The 14,927-nt window shown below is 41.6% G+C and overlaps 1 protein-coding gene across 1 annotated transcript in view; it reads left to right on the forward strand.

Moving 5' to 3' along the window:
- Positions 1 to 6,174: 6,174 nt before the first annotated feature.
- SHC4 (SHC adaptor protein 4) overlaps positions 6,175 to 14,927 on the forward strand; it is a gene marked incomplete at its 5' end in the record, with an annotated part of 83,868 nt that continues 75,115 nt past the window's right edge. Inside the window, one exon of the mRNA XM_039218056.1 lies at positions 6,175 to 6,245. Within this exon, the coding sequence (XP_039073987.1) occupies positions 6,175 to 6,245 (71 nt within the window). The remainder of the gene's footprint in view (positions 6,246 to 14,927) is intronic.

Consider the following 14,927-nt stretch of genomic DNA (forward strand, 5'->3'; position numbering starts at 1 on the left):
ATCAGAATTTCCTAAGCTTCCCTTGTATCCTAATATGCAGTCAGGGTTGAGAACCAATGGTATAGTGTAAGAGGAGAAGGGACAATTGTTTACAGAAAAGACAGGGGTAAAAATAAGGAACTAGCAAAGGAGGGTAAGAAGGAACAGTCAGGGGATAAAGATGAGGAATCAGAGAAAATGCTCTCTTGAAAGCCTAGCAGGAAGAGAGGTTCTGAGGAAAGAGAAGGAGGTTGGTAGAAGTCAGCAATGATAGTGTCCTAAGCAGGTGAGCCAAAGAATAGAAACAGTTCACTAGAGTGGACTATGAGAAGGTAGTTGGTTTGCTTAGGCAGTTTCAGTAGAGTCTTGAGGCCAGGAACTACTATAGTAAGTTGAGACATGCATAGAAAGAAAGGAAGTTGAGACAGTGTCTCAAGATCATGAAGAGAACATCCTTCCTCCAATCCCCCTTTTTTAGTGGGAAAAACTAGAAGTTATGTAAAGGTGACAGAAAAATCCTGCAGTGTTTTGGGGTCACATTGGTGGCCTCTACTCTTGTCAAACATTTTTTGCATGAAGGTCAGACCCTTGTCATATCACACTTAATTACATACTGCTCTTCAGTGTTCTGACTATTTCAGAGTGTCATTCTTCCTTCTTATAAAATGCAGGGCCTATGCCTGAAGCCTTCTCTTGAACAGTATTTCCCTATACTCCTAAGATAGAAGCAGGCACATTCTAAGGAAGGAATACTGTATGCTATTGAAAAATGGATTTAATCCCACTTCATAATTAATAAGCTGTGGTTCCTGGAGGTTAAGGTAGGCTTTATTAACTTTTTTATTTTTTAAAATATTTATTTTTGAGAGACAGAGAGAGACCGAGCGTGAGCAGGGGAGGAGCAGAGAGAGAGGGAGACACAGAATCCAAAGCAGGCTCCAGACTCTGAGGTGTCAGCACAGAGCCTGACGTGGGGCTCAAACTCATGATGAGATCATGACCTGAGCTGAAGTTGGACGCTTAACCAACTGAGCTACCCAGATGCCCCAGCTTTATTAATTGTTAAACCCAATAATAATACTACCTACTTATTTAAAGAAAACATAAACAATATGAAAGTGTGAAGTAAAAAAGTAAAAACCTGCCTCTCTCCCATTCCCAGAGGTAATCACTGTTAATGGTTTTTTATGTGTCCCTCAGACATTCTTTCTGAGGATATAAGAATATATATCCTTTGTCTTTGAGTAATATAGTCAAAGTATTCATTCTGTAAAAGTGTCAGAATGAGCAATTCTCATAAGCGAGCTATCATTCCTCCTCTCTGAAAACCCCAGTAATGTCTTCAAAGCCCAGGATACACACAGCTATGAATAGGCTGTTCACCTCTCCCTGGGAGCATATGGTTGAAGCTCAGACAGTACAAAAATATTATTGTTGCCTTGGGGCATGAAGAGAGAGCATGGGCTGGGAGTTAGGCAAGCTGTCTGTCAGGTGCTGAATGGGAAGGTTGTCTGAGCACTGCTGAGCCACGCCCCTTTCTCATCCAGCTTATAGCCTCTAATAAAGGTCTTCGGTGTCCTCTCGGTGTCATGAATTAGGGAGTGTCTTCTGTCTCATGTGCCACCTCTTGTGGTCCCCAGAAGAAGCTGGTTTCACCTTGCTCTCACCACTGTGGCCTCCAGGCTCATCTCATTATTACCTACCTGAGGAGACCAAAGGAAGAGTCAGTGGGAACCAACTCAATGACCCTCTCTGTTTTTTCTTTTCCTGTCATACAAGGCTGACACACAGAGTCCCACGGATGGGCTACAGACTTTGGAATAAACCCCGATTCAGTCTCACTGAATAAATGAAACTGAGCCAACTGCACTTCGCTTTAATAGACCTTAATGTCCTCATCTATTAAATGGAATTAACAATAATGACTAAACTCATAGAAATGGAAGATAAATCGTCTCTTTCATGATTCTCCAATCCTTATGAGGCTGGGTTTCTTAAGAACAGAGACCATATCTTATTCATATCTTATTCAAATCCACATTTAATAAATGAGGGAGAGATATTGTCATATCCAGTTTATACCTAAACCAACAAACTAAATTTCTCCTTCCTCAGGCCTTGACATTCAACCACTATCTGCTTGTGTAGTCAGCAGGTACCTAAACAAAGGAAGTGGGTGGATTCCTTTTATGCACTGCCCTCTCCTTGCTTCCTCATAGCAATGGTTTCTGAGGGGAATGGATTGTGTGAGTTCATGGGAAGACCAAATCCATTCTGGGCTTCAGGGTGACTGAAAAATCAGGCACGGATTCCCTCCCTTCATTTTGTCAACACAGGCCCATGGTGGAAGGGGAAATGTAGTCATTGTCATATCACCTCAGGCATGACTCCCGTTTCTTCAAAAACTTCAGTTTATCACAGTGAGTCTGGCAGAAAGTGTCACCTGTGCCATTACTGACAGTCAAGTGTATGGAACAAAACAGGAAAAGGGATTGGAAGCAATGTCTGGGTCTGTCTTAGAAGGCAGCAAGGAGGTGGTTATTGCCATGAAGTGTGATGAAGAACAAAGCCTTAGAAGATTCTCTCTCTTCCCGTTTTTTCTTTCTCTCTCTCCACTAAAAATTCCTTTCTTCACTGATAACCCAAGTCCCACCATTGGTGATTCATCTCACTGACTGAGAATTGCCCCCACTGTGGCACCGTCCCTCACATGGGTGTTAGGCCTCACGCGCCTTGGAGCATCTGACTCTTTGCCTCTTTTCCTATTCCTGTTAGATTTGCAGCCTGCTTTCCCTTCCTGTTAAAGTCCCCACCACCCCCTTTATTCACCCAGGGCTCTCCCCACCCACTGCCCACTAGACTGCCTGAGAAGGGGTGTGTTCTCCTCAGCCTCCCACTTCATCACAAAACCTCTTCTATTAAGGCTGTTTGTTGCCAATCTCTAAGATGGGGACTAACAAAATTAATAAACAGAGGAAATGATGAAGAAATCCTGAAGTCTTCCAAAGGCATCATTCTTGTTTACAGCCCCTGAGTCTCCTCAGTCTTCATTTCTCCAGTACTCTTCATTTATTTCTCAGGATGAAAGACTAGTAAAACCTTCACCTCCCTCCATCTCTTCTCTCCCTGTGCTCATTTTAAAGACACTGTTGGAGTTGAACAATAGAAGCTTTATTCATTCTTTTAGCTAGTATTTATTGAGTACCACCACATCCCAGGCACTATCCCAGGTGCTGGGAATCCAGCGTTGACCATGGTGTTTCCAGAGGAATGAAGACAAGCAGTAAACAAGCAAGCTAACAAGTAAACCTGAAGATCAGTGGCATGAAGGTGACGAGTAAGGGCTGTGATGAAGGGTGACAGGAAGGGGCTTCTGGGGCAGTGATATTTGAGTTAAAACCTAAGAGATGAGAAGGAGTTGGTCTTGGAGAGTGATGGGGGAAGAGCTAGGCAGAGCTAGCAATGAGGGGAGAGGAAACGGCAAGTGCCAAGGTCCTATGTTCGGAAAGAGTTGGGTGTATTTGAGGACTAGAAAGAAGGCTCATGTGGCAGTGAAGTATATAGGGGGAGAATGACACAGATAACATTGAGGAGGTGAGCAGGGGCCAGAAAATGCAGGGTCTGGGGATTTATAGTAACAAGTTTGTTTTGATAATAAATGTCAGGAGTTTTAATCAATGGAGGGACATGGTCTGATGTGTATTTTTAAAAAATGTTTTATTTAATTTTGAAAGAGAGAAGGAAAGAGAGCAGGGGAGGGATGGTGTGGGGGCAGAGGATCTGGAGCAGGCATCTGCACTGACAGGAGAGAGAGAGAGAGAGAGAGAGAGAGAGAGAGAATCCTAAGCAGGCTTCATGCTGTCAGTGCAGAGCCCCATGCGGGGCTGGAGCTCATGAACCCTGAGATCATGACCTAAGATGAAGTCAGATGCTCAATTGACTGAGCCAGCCAGGTGCCCCTGAGGTGTATTTAAAAAAAATCACTCTGGCTGAAAATTTAGGTGAAAAAATGTAGGTGTTTGTTTACATTGCCAAAAAGTGTGCTGGTTAGTATCACCTCGTCTTAAATTGATGCTTTACAGCTGAAGGAAAAGATACCCCCCATGTCTGTACTGACACAGCCCCTGGGGGGAGTTGGAGATTAGCCCAGACCCAGACCCCTCCTGTGTGGGGGGTTCCTTCTCTCCAGGGTGAGGGGTACAGGAAACAGAGGAGCAGAAGCTACGTTCTGAAATGGAAGAAGACACTGATCGGCAGGAAAAGCTGGAGCAGCCAGGGAGGACATGAAAACAACATTTAGCGCACTTTAGCATGGAGCTCAGACTCTTGGAATCTCCTTTCCTGATAGTCCTGAGATGGGCTTTCCACCGCATCCCCTAAATCTGTCTTTCCTCCCCTAATAAGCCTTATGGGTTATTGAACAGAACTCTCAAGCATAACTTACTTGCCCAGTGTTCAAGCCTTGGAAAGTTAAGTGTGATTGGTATAAAATGTTCAAAAATGTTTTTGTGTGTCAATGCTGGAGACCCAAGAAGCATGTGACCCACAGGAATCTGCCTGAGAATCACCAGGTAATTGTCCTGGCCAGGGTCCTCTTCCCCACACTAGGCTAGGCAAAATTTGGTAGACTGACCTGCTGTTAGAATGCTAAATCTGCAGACTTTGCTCAGAAATACTACAAGAAGTGTCTGGGGAGGCACCCCCCCCCCCACCACCAGATTCTGCCATCTTTCCACAGTGCTCTTGCCATTTCCAAGCAGAGGGAGCCTGGAAGGCTTCCAAAGGAAAGCTAAACAGGAAGCATATAATTTCCAAGGAGCTGACAGATCACTTTCAATCAGACCGCTTGGCTCTCATAACATTTCCAAGCTCATTCTCAGAGAAACACTCTCCCTCATCAGCTAAGGTTCTGTTAAGAGGATTTACTCCCACAGCCTCACTTGGCAAAGCTACACAGAAGACTACTAAGTCTGCATCCCTAGGCTTAATTCTTCTCCACCATTCCAGAATCCAATTTTCAGCTGCAGGCTTGTCATTTCCTGGATACCCCACTGATGTCTTTCAGTCAACGGGTCCCAAACCATCTCATCATCTTCCCCTCTCCTGGTTTTCCTGTTTCTGTTAATGGAATCACTGTTCCCTCTGCTACCCTGGCTGGAAACATCTGAGTCATCCTTGACTCATCCTTCTCTCTTATTCTCTAGATCAAATCAACTGCCGAATCATGTAGTATCTATTTCCGTGATGTCATTTGAATTTGTCTTCTCCTTCCTATTGCTGCCATCTCTCCTCAGTGTGGGCTCTCATTACTTCCCCCTTGACAGGCACATCCTCACTAATAACCTATCTCCGTACTGCTGCTGACCTGAGGCTTCTCTCTCTCTCTCTCTCTCTCTCTCTCTCACACACACACACACACACACACTGACCAACCACCTCCCTCTCATAGCACAGCCTGTCATGTTTCTACTGCTGCCATAAGACATATAAACTGTCTTTAGCTTATAAGGCACAAATTCTTTTCTAATACTCCATGTTCAAGGTAAATTTACTAATTCCTGGTGTAGAACATGACTTTTTTTCCCTTTCTTGAATCCTTTTAGTAAATGATCTTGTGAAAAAGGAAGATCTTCTATTGCTGAATTCTGTATTTATGCATTTATATGCTTTTTTTTTTTTTTATCTCCTTAGAGGATTCTCCATTGCTGTAATGTTTGCCTCACATAACAACTGAGCACACGCAAGTACCCAGTGCTGTCCTAAGAGCTTCACCCATGTGGAAAAAAATTAACTCTCATAGCAATTCTAGTAGTATCTCCCATTTTATCAGTGACAAACTGAAGTGCAGAGAAGTCAAGTAACTTCCTGAGGGTCCATAACTAGTAAGTGGCAGAGGCAGGATTCAAATTCATGCAGTCTGGCCCCATGGCCCATGATCTGCACCAATGAACTCACATTGTTGTTACCTGCATTTCTGGCATAATAGTTTGGATTTAGCTGATGTTTTATAACTGAACTGAAACTCAAGGCACATGTCCATTCATGGTCAGAAATATCAATGATAGGCTGAGTGTGGGAATGTAAGTTGATACCAAAAGCTGACTTAAGGTGTTTCCCAGGAAATCACTATGAAGATGGGAAGTGTCATTGTGCTAATTTTTCCCCTACTTATTCTTTTTTTTTTTCTTATTCCAGTACATGGGCTGTATCGAAGTGCTGCAGTCAATGAGGTCACTGGATTTTGGCATGAGAACCCAAGTTACAAGGTAAGAGAACAAAAATAGGATGGACTTTTTAGTGCTGTGGTTTAAAGTCATAATAGTTTCTCCCTGCAGGAATTTCATGCAAGCCTTCAAAGTCACCATGGGCTTTTATTCAAATGGCTGGAAGGTAGAACATAGCCCAGTGACCTTGGATGAGTGGCTTTATCCCATCATGTGAAAGATTTCCCAGTTCTGTGGTGGAGCATCTGCATTCCATATAAGAACTGATAAGATGATGCAGTCGTAGAAATATCTGGTTTCCCAGGTACCAAAAGTATTTAAGATTATGTCTGAAAATTGAACATTATAGAATCTCAGACCTGTTGAAGAAGTAGCTAAAAAGAAGACCGGGGAAGAAATTTCTGTATCAGAAATCCCAGGGTCTCCCCGTTTATGAGACATGAGAACCTGCTTATTCCTTGTCTGAGTCTTCCTCTCTGTATACAGAGGGATGCATGGAAGAGTTGAACCCAGCAGCCTTACCCAGCTGGCCCTAGACAGTGTAGGGGAAGAACCAGAGTCATCATTACACAGAGCACAAGTCAGAAGCAGAAATACAAGGCATGGTTCATTAAGGTCAAGTTCAAGGCAAGAATGGAAAGAGGAGTAAGTGAGAGTGCCCAGACTGGTAAGTGGGATAATTGTGAGGTGAGAGTACTGGGTTGATGTGAGTGATTTAGGATGAAGCCTTGGGTGTCTGTTCGAAGTGGTGCTTCTGTGTGTCTCAGGGACAAGCCCCAGTCAGCATGTGCATCCGTGGTTGTGGGCCACCTTTTCCAAAGGTGGATGTTCTCATTATGAAGAGAGGATAATTCTTCCTAATACTCATCCCATGAAATTGTAGGCCTAGAAAAGGTGTCCTGTGGTTCAAAGTTTTGGGGAAAGCAATCCTATTGCTCTTTCGGAGAATGGCAACATCCACCAGAATATTAAAAACCCCAAGAAGTTCTGAGCTGTAGTTTAAAAAAAAATCCATCTCAAGATTGTCTAAACTTACTTGGCCCCAGAATCTTTTCCTCATGTAACATAAATGAACATCCCATGTAACCCTAGCATTCCATGAAATGTACTTTAGGAAATGCTGTTTTGGACTCTCTATGATGCATTCAAATCTGTCTTCCCAAGTTTCTCAGCAACCTTTAGTATTCCCTTTGGAGTCTCACAGATGAAATCTAATTCTACTTTTTTTTGGTACTCTTGGTGGCCACCTCAGTTCCTGGCACTTGGAGGAGGCTCACTGGAGATTTATTGAATAAATGCATGGTTACACCTGACTACCTCCCGGGATTTGGAGATAGCTGCATTTCTTCTTGTCTGAGTTGCCTCTTTCTCAGTCCCTTCAACTATCCTGCAGGTGACTGGTGTCTAGATGACTTTCTCCCCTATTAGCCCTACTTTGGATGTGTCCAGGCTTTATTTTCATCCTCATGATCCTCAACCTGGATAAAGCCCTTCCTCTGATGCTGAACAGGTTACAGATGGGAGGAAGAGAGTGGCCATTTCAGGTAGCTGGAACGGGAGCACAGGATGAAGGAATGCCCACTGTCTTTACCTGAGAATGACTGATTTTCCATTCATTCATTTACTCATTGTCTTTCACTCAAATATTTATGGAGTTCCCATTAAATGCTTGAAACTGTTCAAGAATTAAGGATGCAGAAATGTCTGTTCTCATGGAGTTTATGTTCTAGCTCGGGGAACAAGACTACAGCAAGGAAACAGATAAATATACGATATAGTTTTAGGTAGTAGTAAGTGCCATTACTGTACTAATAAAGCAGAGTAAGGGGATAGAGATGTGGGGGGTGAGCTTTTATTTTTTAATTTTTTAAAAAAATTGTAGATAATTGACTCACGATGTTACATTAGTTTCAGGTGTACAACATAGTGATTCATCTTCTTTATACTTTATGCTGTGCTCACCAAAGTGTAACTACCATCTGCCTAGGGGCTGGGCTTTTAAATTTTGTTTTCTGGGTATAACAGTACTCTATGGACACTTGGGATGGGCCCTGTGTGTTGTATGGAAGCCAATTCAACAATAAATTATATTTAAAAAGTAAAATAAAACAATACTCTATGGTAACTTAAAACATTTGGAAAATACAGAAAAGTATGAACAAAAGAAAATCACTCATAATCTTACTTAAGATAATGTCCACCAACATTTTGTGTTTTGGAATAACTTTCTGGTCTTTTACTCATACATGAACTTACAATAATTTTTATAGAAAATCTGGAAAATGGTTGATACTAGTTCTACCATCTCGAGCATTTCTCTACTACTAAATATGCAAAACTATTATTGTAATAAAATATGTGTCACATAAAATTTATCATTTTAACTAGTTTTAAGTGCACTGTTCAGTAGCATTAAGTACATTCATATTGCTGTGCAACAATTGCGATCCATCCCCTGAACTTTTTCAGCTTCCCAGATGCAAATTCTGTACTCATTAAATAATACCTCCTCATTCTCCCCTCCCCTAGCCCATGGCAACTGCTATTCTACTTCCTGTGTTTATGAATTTGACTACTCTGGGTATCTCATGTGAGTGGAATCCTGCAGTATTTGTCCTTTTGTGACTGATTTGTTTCATTTACCATAACGTCCTCGAGGTTTACCATTAGACCAAATAATATAACTGTTTTGAAAGCATTTGGTGCGTATTGCTAGATTGTTCTGCAGAACTGACTACTTGATATTCCTTCCTGTCAGTCATATAGTATCTTTTTTTAAACTTTAGGATCTATTTTTTGTATCTTTGTGAACTTGTAAGTCTATATTTTCCCATTGTTTAGTAAATGGTAAAAGGTTACTTTTTCTGTGCTATGAAGATTCAGTTTATAACTAATGCACACACCCAGAGGAAGGTGCCTGGTATGGTATCTGGATATTGTGCTTTGTGGATGTATCCATGTGTGGCTCAGGCATGGTAGATTGTGCTCTGGGCAGGTGTGTGCAAGCTCAGGGGCCGTTCACTTTCTTGAAAACCTTGAATCCTTATCTTACTTCTCAAATATTTACTTTTCTTCCTTCTCTTTAAATATTTCCTTTTTTTAAGCTCATTCTCCTTTCTTCTCTCCCCTTATATGTATTTTGATGTTCAATCACTTTTCACGTTTCTTTATTACCAATGGTCTCAGATGTTATCATTAAAACATTAAGTTCAAGCTATTTTTAAAAAAATTTTAATGTTTGTTTATTTTTGAGATAGAGAGAGACAGAGCTCAAGTGGGACAGGGGCAGGGAGAGAGGGAGACATAGAATCTGAAGCAGGCTCCAGGCTCTGAGCTGTCAGCACAGAGACTGATAGGGGGCTTGAATTCAAGAACCGTAAGATCATGATCTGAGCATAAGTCAGATGCTCAACTAACTGAGCCACCCAGGTGCCCCTAGGTTTCAAGCTATTTTAAATCTAAGTTTCACATATTCACACAGTTTCATTTAATTTATAATCCTACTTAATCCAAGAAAAAAATTTCACCGGACCAGTTAGAATTCCAAAAGAAAGATTTTGTAAGACCACAGCTATCTCCCTATATTTACTATCAAACATAAACATAAAATCAATCAGGTGTGAATGCTAATAAACTAGTGTATGTAATTGCCACTACAGATTCAAATGATGATATTTCAGGCTGATGTTCCACTCATGATAAATGGTCTCACTGTCTCTAAATTAGTTAATACGTTATTCCAGATAATCAGGAGATAGTAACAGGAAATTCCTGATAATAAAGAAGGAGCCATGATTTCAGATATAACACGTGGGTCAGCATTTGAAACGGAGAAGAAAGGTGGAGTAGAATTCTTGTATTCGTGACGGACCTTTCTGCCAATTGTTTGAGGCTTCAATGCACAGGATTTCTAGAACACAGAGAATACTTAAATAGAGCAGAGAAAAAAGGAAAAGGACAGAGGCCATTCACTTTCTCAGCAGTTCCCTGGCTCATACCCATTTCAAAGCTTCCATCATGCCCCTCCACATTGACGCAGACTTAGTCCCCAAAAGAGTCCCGTGGGTGGCTTTTGCTGTTGTTCCTCCACTAAGTCTTACCCAGGTATTTATTCTCCTGACTGATTTAGGATGGGATCTTAGTTTTTAGTAATCAGGTATTCATGCAAAAGGGCCAAGGAGGAGGTTTTCCTGATAGAAAAGAGAAACGAGATCCCTAGGACAAAAAAGGCTCACAGCCACAGTTGTCTTTCAATGTCTAGAAAACAATAGCAAGAGGAAATAAGAGAAAGGGAAAATTAAAAGCATGCTAAGGATGACATAGTCATTTGCTCTCTTGTTAAAAGAGTTTCTATTATGGTTTTTTAAAACAAAGCTAAGAAAACCCAAAAACCCTCATTCAATCTAAATCGGGGCACAAACACATGCACACACACTCACACCAAATAAATCAGGTCATTAAAACCTAACACCTGGGTTCCCTCCTTTGAGTAAGCATCCACATCTTGCAAAGGAGAAAAATCTTTCCTCTCTCCTTAAGGATGCCTCCTTCTTTGTGTCCAGTAAGGAACCTGCCTCAGATACTGAAGGAGGGATAAACACATCAGGGAAGTGGAGCTGATGGGGCAGGGATTGACTTTCAACACTAAAGAAGAGAACTTCATAGGAAACTGTCAAGAGGACATTTAGTTCATCGCATTTATCACAGGGCAACATTTACTTCCAGGGTCAGGGCACACTGCTGGTGGGAGGGATCTCCAGATCACTGTCTTACTATTCGCTCCACTTCCTGTATTTATTGCCTTATGTGTGTAACTCATATTTGGTAATAAAATCAGCCAGGCTAAGTATGAGACTCCCAGCACAGGATCTGCCCACTCCACGCTCCAAGACAGCTGGGAAGCAGCAGCTGTCGGTGGGTTTGCCTCATTCCGTGATTGTCATCCCTGAGGGTCTACGAAGGAACATGCGGAGCTGTTAGACAATGGGTGGTAAATGCTCCCTGTTGGGGGTCCTTGCTTAAGATTCATTTTCTCTGGCTGATCTTAAGGGGCCACAAGTCATAGAATATTTATCTGCCCCATTCCATTCCGTTCCACAGGGGAAGAAAAACCTTGAGTAGCATTGTTTTTTGAACTGCTGCCGTAGACACTAAGCAGGCTCTTTGTGTGATTTGGTACTGGATAAGGCAATGAGGAAGCAGAGATCATAATTCAGAGGATATTGTAATTGGACTAATTTCCTGTTTGAAACGTTACTGCTAATGAACAGTGATTCTGCAAATTTAATTCACGATCTTGAAATTTTGATTCTTTGGCTTCAACAGGATGTTAAAGTCAGTTCTTCAGAGACAAATGCATACTGTGTGTGTGTGTGTGTGTGTGTGTGTGTGCGCGCGCGCAACCATTTGATGCAAAGCAGATCCCAGATGCAGCTGAACATTTATATAAAGGCCTGTGTTTATGGTTTCTAAGAAATGTGAGCAAGAGGAGGGAAAGTATTCTGTAGAGGTCAAATATCTGTATATTTGTTGGCTAAATTAAGATATCTGTTTGAAAACAGGCTGGCATTTATCTAACTGTCCTGAGGATTACAGGAATGAGATCAGTTGCAGCTACCCGTGGATGAGTGTGTGTATAAAACTGCATAAAACGGAGTGACTGTACTGAATCTGGTGTGTGGGTTCTTTGTTGACTCGTGAGGAGATCACTGGACTTGGTAGAATTGTAGCCCACAGAGCATACAAAATAAAGACTGCCAGATGTGAGTATAAAAGACACAGTCTATTAACTTGCCAGGCAAGGGAACACTCCTTAATGATGAAATTTACTGAGGAGAGTGGTAAGGAGAAAAAAAATACAGGAGTTTTTAAGTTTTCATTTATTGTGGTCATGCTAAGGATCGAAAACAAGCACTCTGGCTGAGATGGAATGTACATGGTTGGATAAAACAAGTGCCATTGTTCATTGGTCAGGAAAGAATGTTAAGACCTCAGTAAGGGTCCAGTGTCCCAGGATCAAAGTTTATAACATTTATCAGCTGGGGGAACAATTACATTAAAACCTAACAGTCAAATAATCTTAGGCAAGTTCTGATGTGAGTGGAAGTGCTTCCTGTCACACACGTGTAGATGTCAGGGAGCTCTTGCTGGAGGTTTTGGGCTGTGTGTGTGTGTGTGTGTGTGTATGTGTGTGTGTATGAATAATGACTCTCTCTTCTAGTTTCAAGTTTCACTGCTCCTCAGTTCCTCACAGCCTATTTAGTACTGAGATCTCATTTCTCAGATATCTGAGATGAAATAGTCAATTAAATTCCTTTTAGAAGACTCCAAAGATCTAGTAATAAAAAAAATATTTCCAAGCATTGGGAAGGGTTCTGATAGCATGACAGTGTCAAATGAAGAGACAGAGAGTATGAAAGTTAATTGCATTGTTTTGCTCAGTCATTAGTGAAGTGTCTTTCACGTACAGGTGCACAGTTACTATTTGAATGAACAGGTGTAAGGTCAAGAAATATAGTTACTGAAGCAACCTACAGAATAGGAACAATATTTTCAAATCACATATTTGACAAAGGGTTAATATTCAGCATATATAAAGAACTTACACAACTCAACAACAAAAAACCAAACAACTCTATGAAAAACTAGTCAAAGGACTTAAATACACACTTCCCCAAAGAAGATATACAAACGGTCAGTAAGCACATGAAAAGATACTCACCATCACTCATCACTAAGGAAATGCAAATCAAAACTAACTGAATGTGATACACACACACACACACACACACGTAAAGGAATATTAACTTTAAAAAAGAAGAAAATGCTGCCAATTATGACAACATGCATGGACCCGGAAGGCATTGTGCTAAGTGAAATAAGCCAGAGAAAGACAAATACTGCATGGTATCACTTATATGTGAAATCTTAAAAAAAAAAAGAACAAGAAAAACTTCCAATGTATTGAAGCAGGGTAGAATGGTAGTTGCCAGGAGATGGGGGTTGGGGAAAATGTGGCGATGCTGGTAAGAGGGCACAAACTTTTAATTATAAGATGAGTAAAGCCTGAGGATCTAATGCAGAGCATGGGGACTCTGGCTGTCAGTACTGTATCACATAATGAAGTTTGTTGCGACTAGATCTTAAGTGTTTTCACACACACACAGACACACACAAAAGTTAAATATGGGAGGTGGTGGATGTGGTAATGAACTTAACTGTCGGAGTTCTTTCAGCATGTGTATGTATATCAAGTCATCGCATTGTACACTTTGAATACTACAGTTTTATTCGTCAATGATATCTCGATAAAGCTGGGGGGGAAAAGTAAGAAAACTGGCACATGCCACAACATGTATGAGCCTTGTCTTAATCTGTTTGGGCTGCTGCAACAAAGTACCACAGATTGGGTAGTTTATAGACAACAGGTATTTATGTTTCACAGTTCTGGGGTCTGCAGGTCTGAGATCAAGGAGTCAGCATGGCTGGATGAGGGCCCTTTTCCAAATCCCAGACTTCCCACATTGCTAGAGAGGACAGGGAGCTCTGTGATCTCTCTTTTGTGAGAGCACCCATCTCATTCAGGAGGTCTCCATCCTTATGACATAATTATCTCCCAAAGACCCCCACCTACCAATACCATCACCTTCGATAGTTAAGATTGCAACATACAAATTTTGGGGAAATACGAGCATTCAGACCATAGCAAATCTTGAAGATATTATGTCACGAAAGGACAAATATTATGTCATTTTTCACTTATATGAAGTACCTAGAGTTGTCAGATCCAGAGACAGAAAGTAGAATGGGGGTTGCCAGGGGCTTGGGTGGTTGGGAGGGAGTTAGTGCTTAATGGGGACAGAGTTTCAATTTGGAAGTGGAAGAGAGATGGATGGTGGTGATCATTGCACAATAGTGTGAGTGTACTTAATGCCACTGGACTGTACACTTAAAAACAGCCACAATGGGAAGCACCTGGGTGGCTCAGTTGGTTAAGCATCTGACTTCAACTCACGTCATGATCTCACAGTCCATGGGTTCAAGCCCCACATCAGGCTCTGTGCTGACAGTTCAGATTCTGTCTCCCTCTCTCTCTCTCTGCCCCTCCCCTGTTTGTACTCTGTCTCTCTGTCTCCTCAAAATAAATAAACATTAAAAAAACCAACCACAATGGTAAATGTTATGGTTGATGTATTTTACTACAATTTCCAAAAAAAGTATAGGTACTAGATGGGTTATATTTTTGGAGTATTCAGTATCATATAAGTGAATTTTATTTTGTTGAAAGGGTACAAAGCCAGTAAGAGAAGGATAACTGAGGCCTCGGGGCCTGAGTTTCCAGCACATCCTCAGCCAAGTGAATTTGGAGTGCAGGAGTGCAGAGTGGCCGCTTCTAGTTTCTTGACGAAGAAGCACAGCCTGAAGCCACACTGGCCAAGGGGGCTGCTGGAGGCCGGGAGGAGAGAGTAGGTAATGTTTGTTTCTCATTGCATAGAACTTTTGTTTCCCTGTTCTCTTAGGAACCACACAAACACCCTGAGAGGAGAGTGCTGTAGTTCCCCATTTTATTTTGTTTATTTTTCTTTTTCTTAATACTTATTTATTCTGGGGAGAGCACAAGCAGGGGAGGGGCAGAGAGAAGGGGATAGATGATCCCAAGCGGGCTTTGCACTAACAGACTGACAGCAGCAAGCCCAGTGTGGGGCTTGAATTCTCAAACTGCGA

The sequence above is a fragment of the Hyaena hyaena genome, unplaced genomic scaffold, assembly GCF_003009895.1.
Source record: "Hyaena hyaena isolate Hyena2069 unplaced genomic scaffold, ASM300989v1 scaffold_730, whole genome shotgun sequence".
NCBI lineage: Eukaryota > Metazoa > Chordata > Mammalia > Carnivora > Hyaenidae > Hyaena > Hyaena hyaena.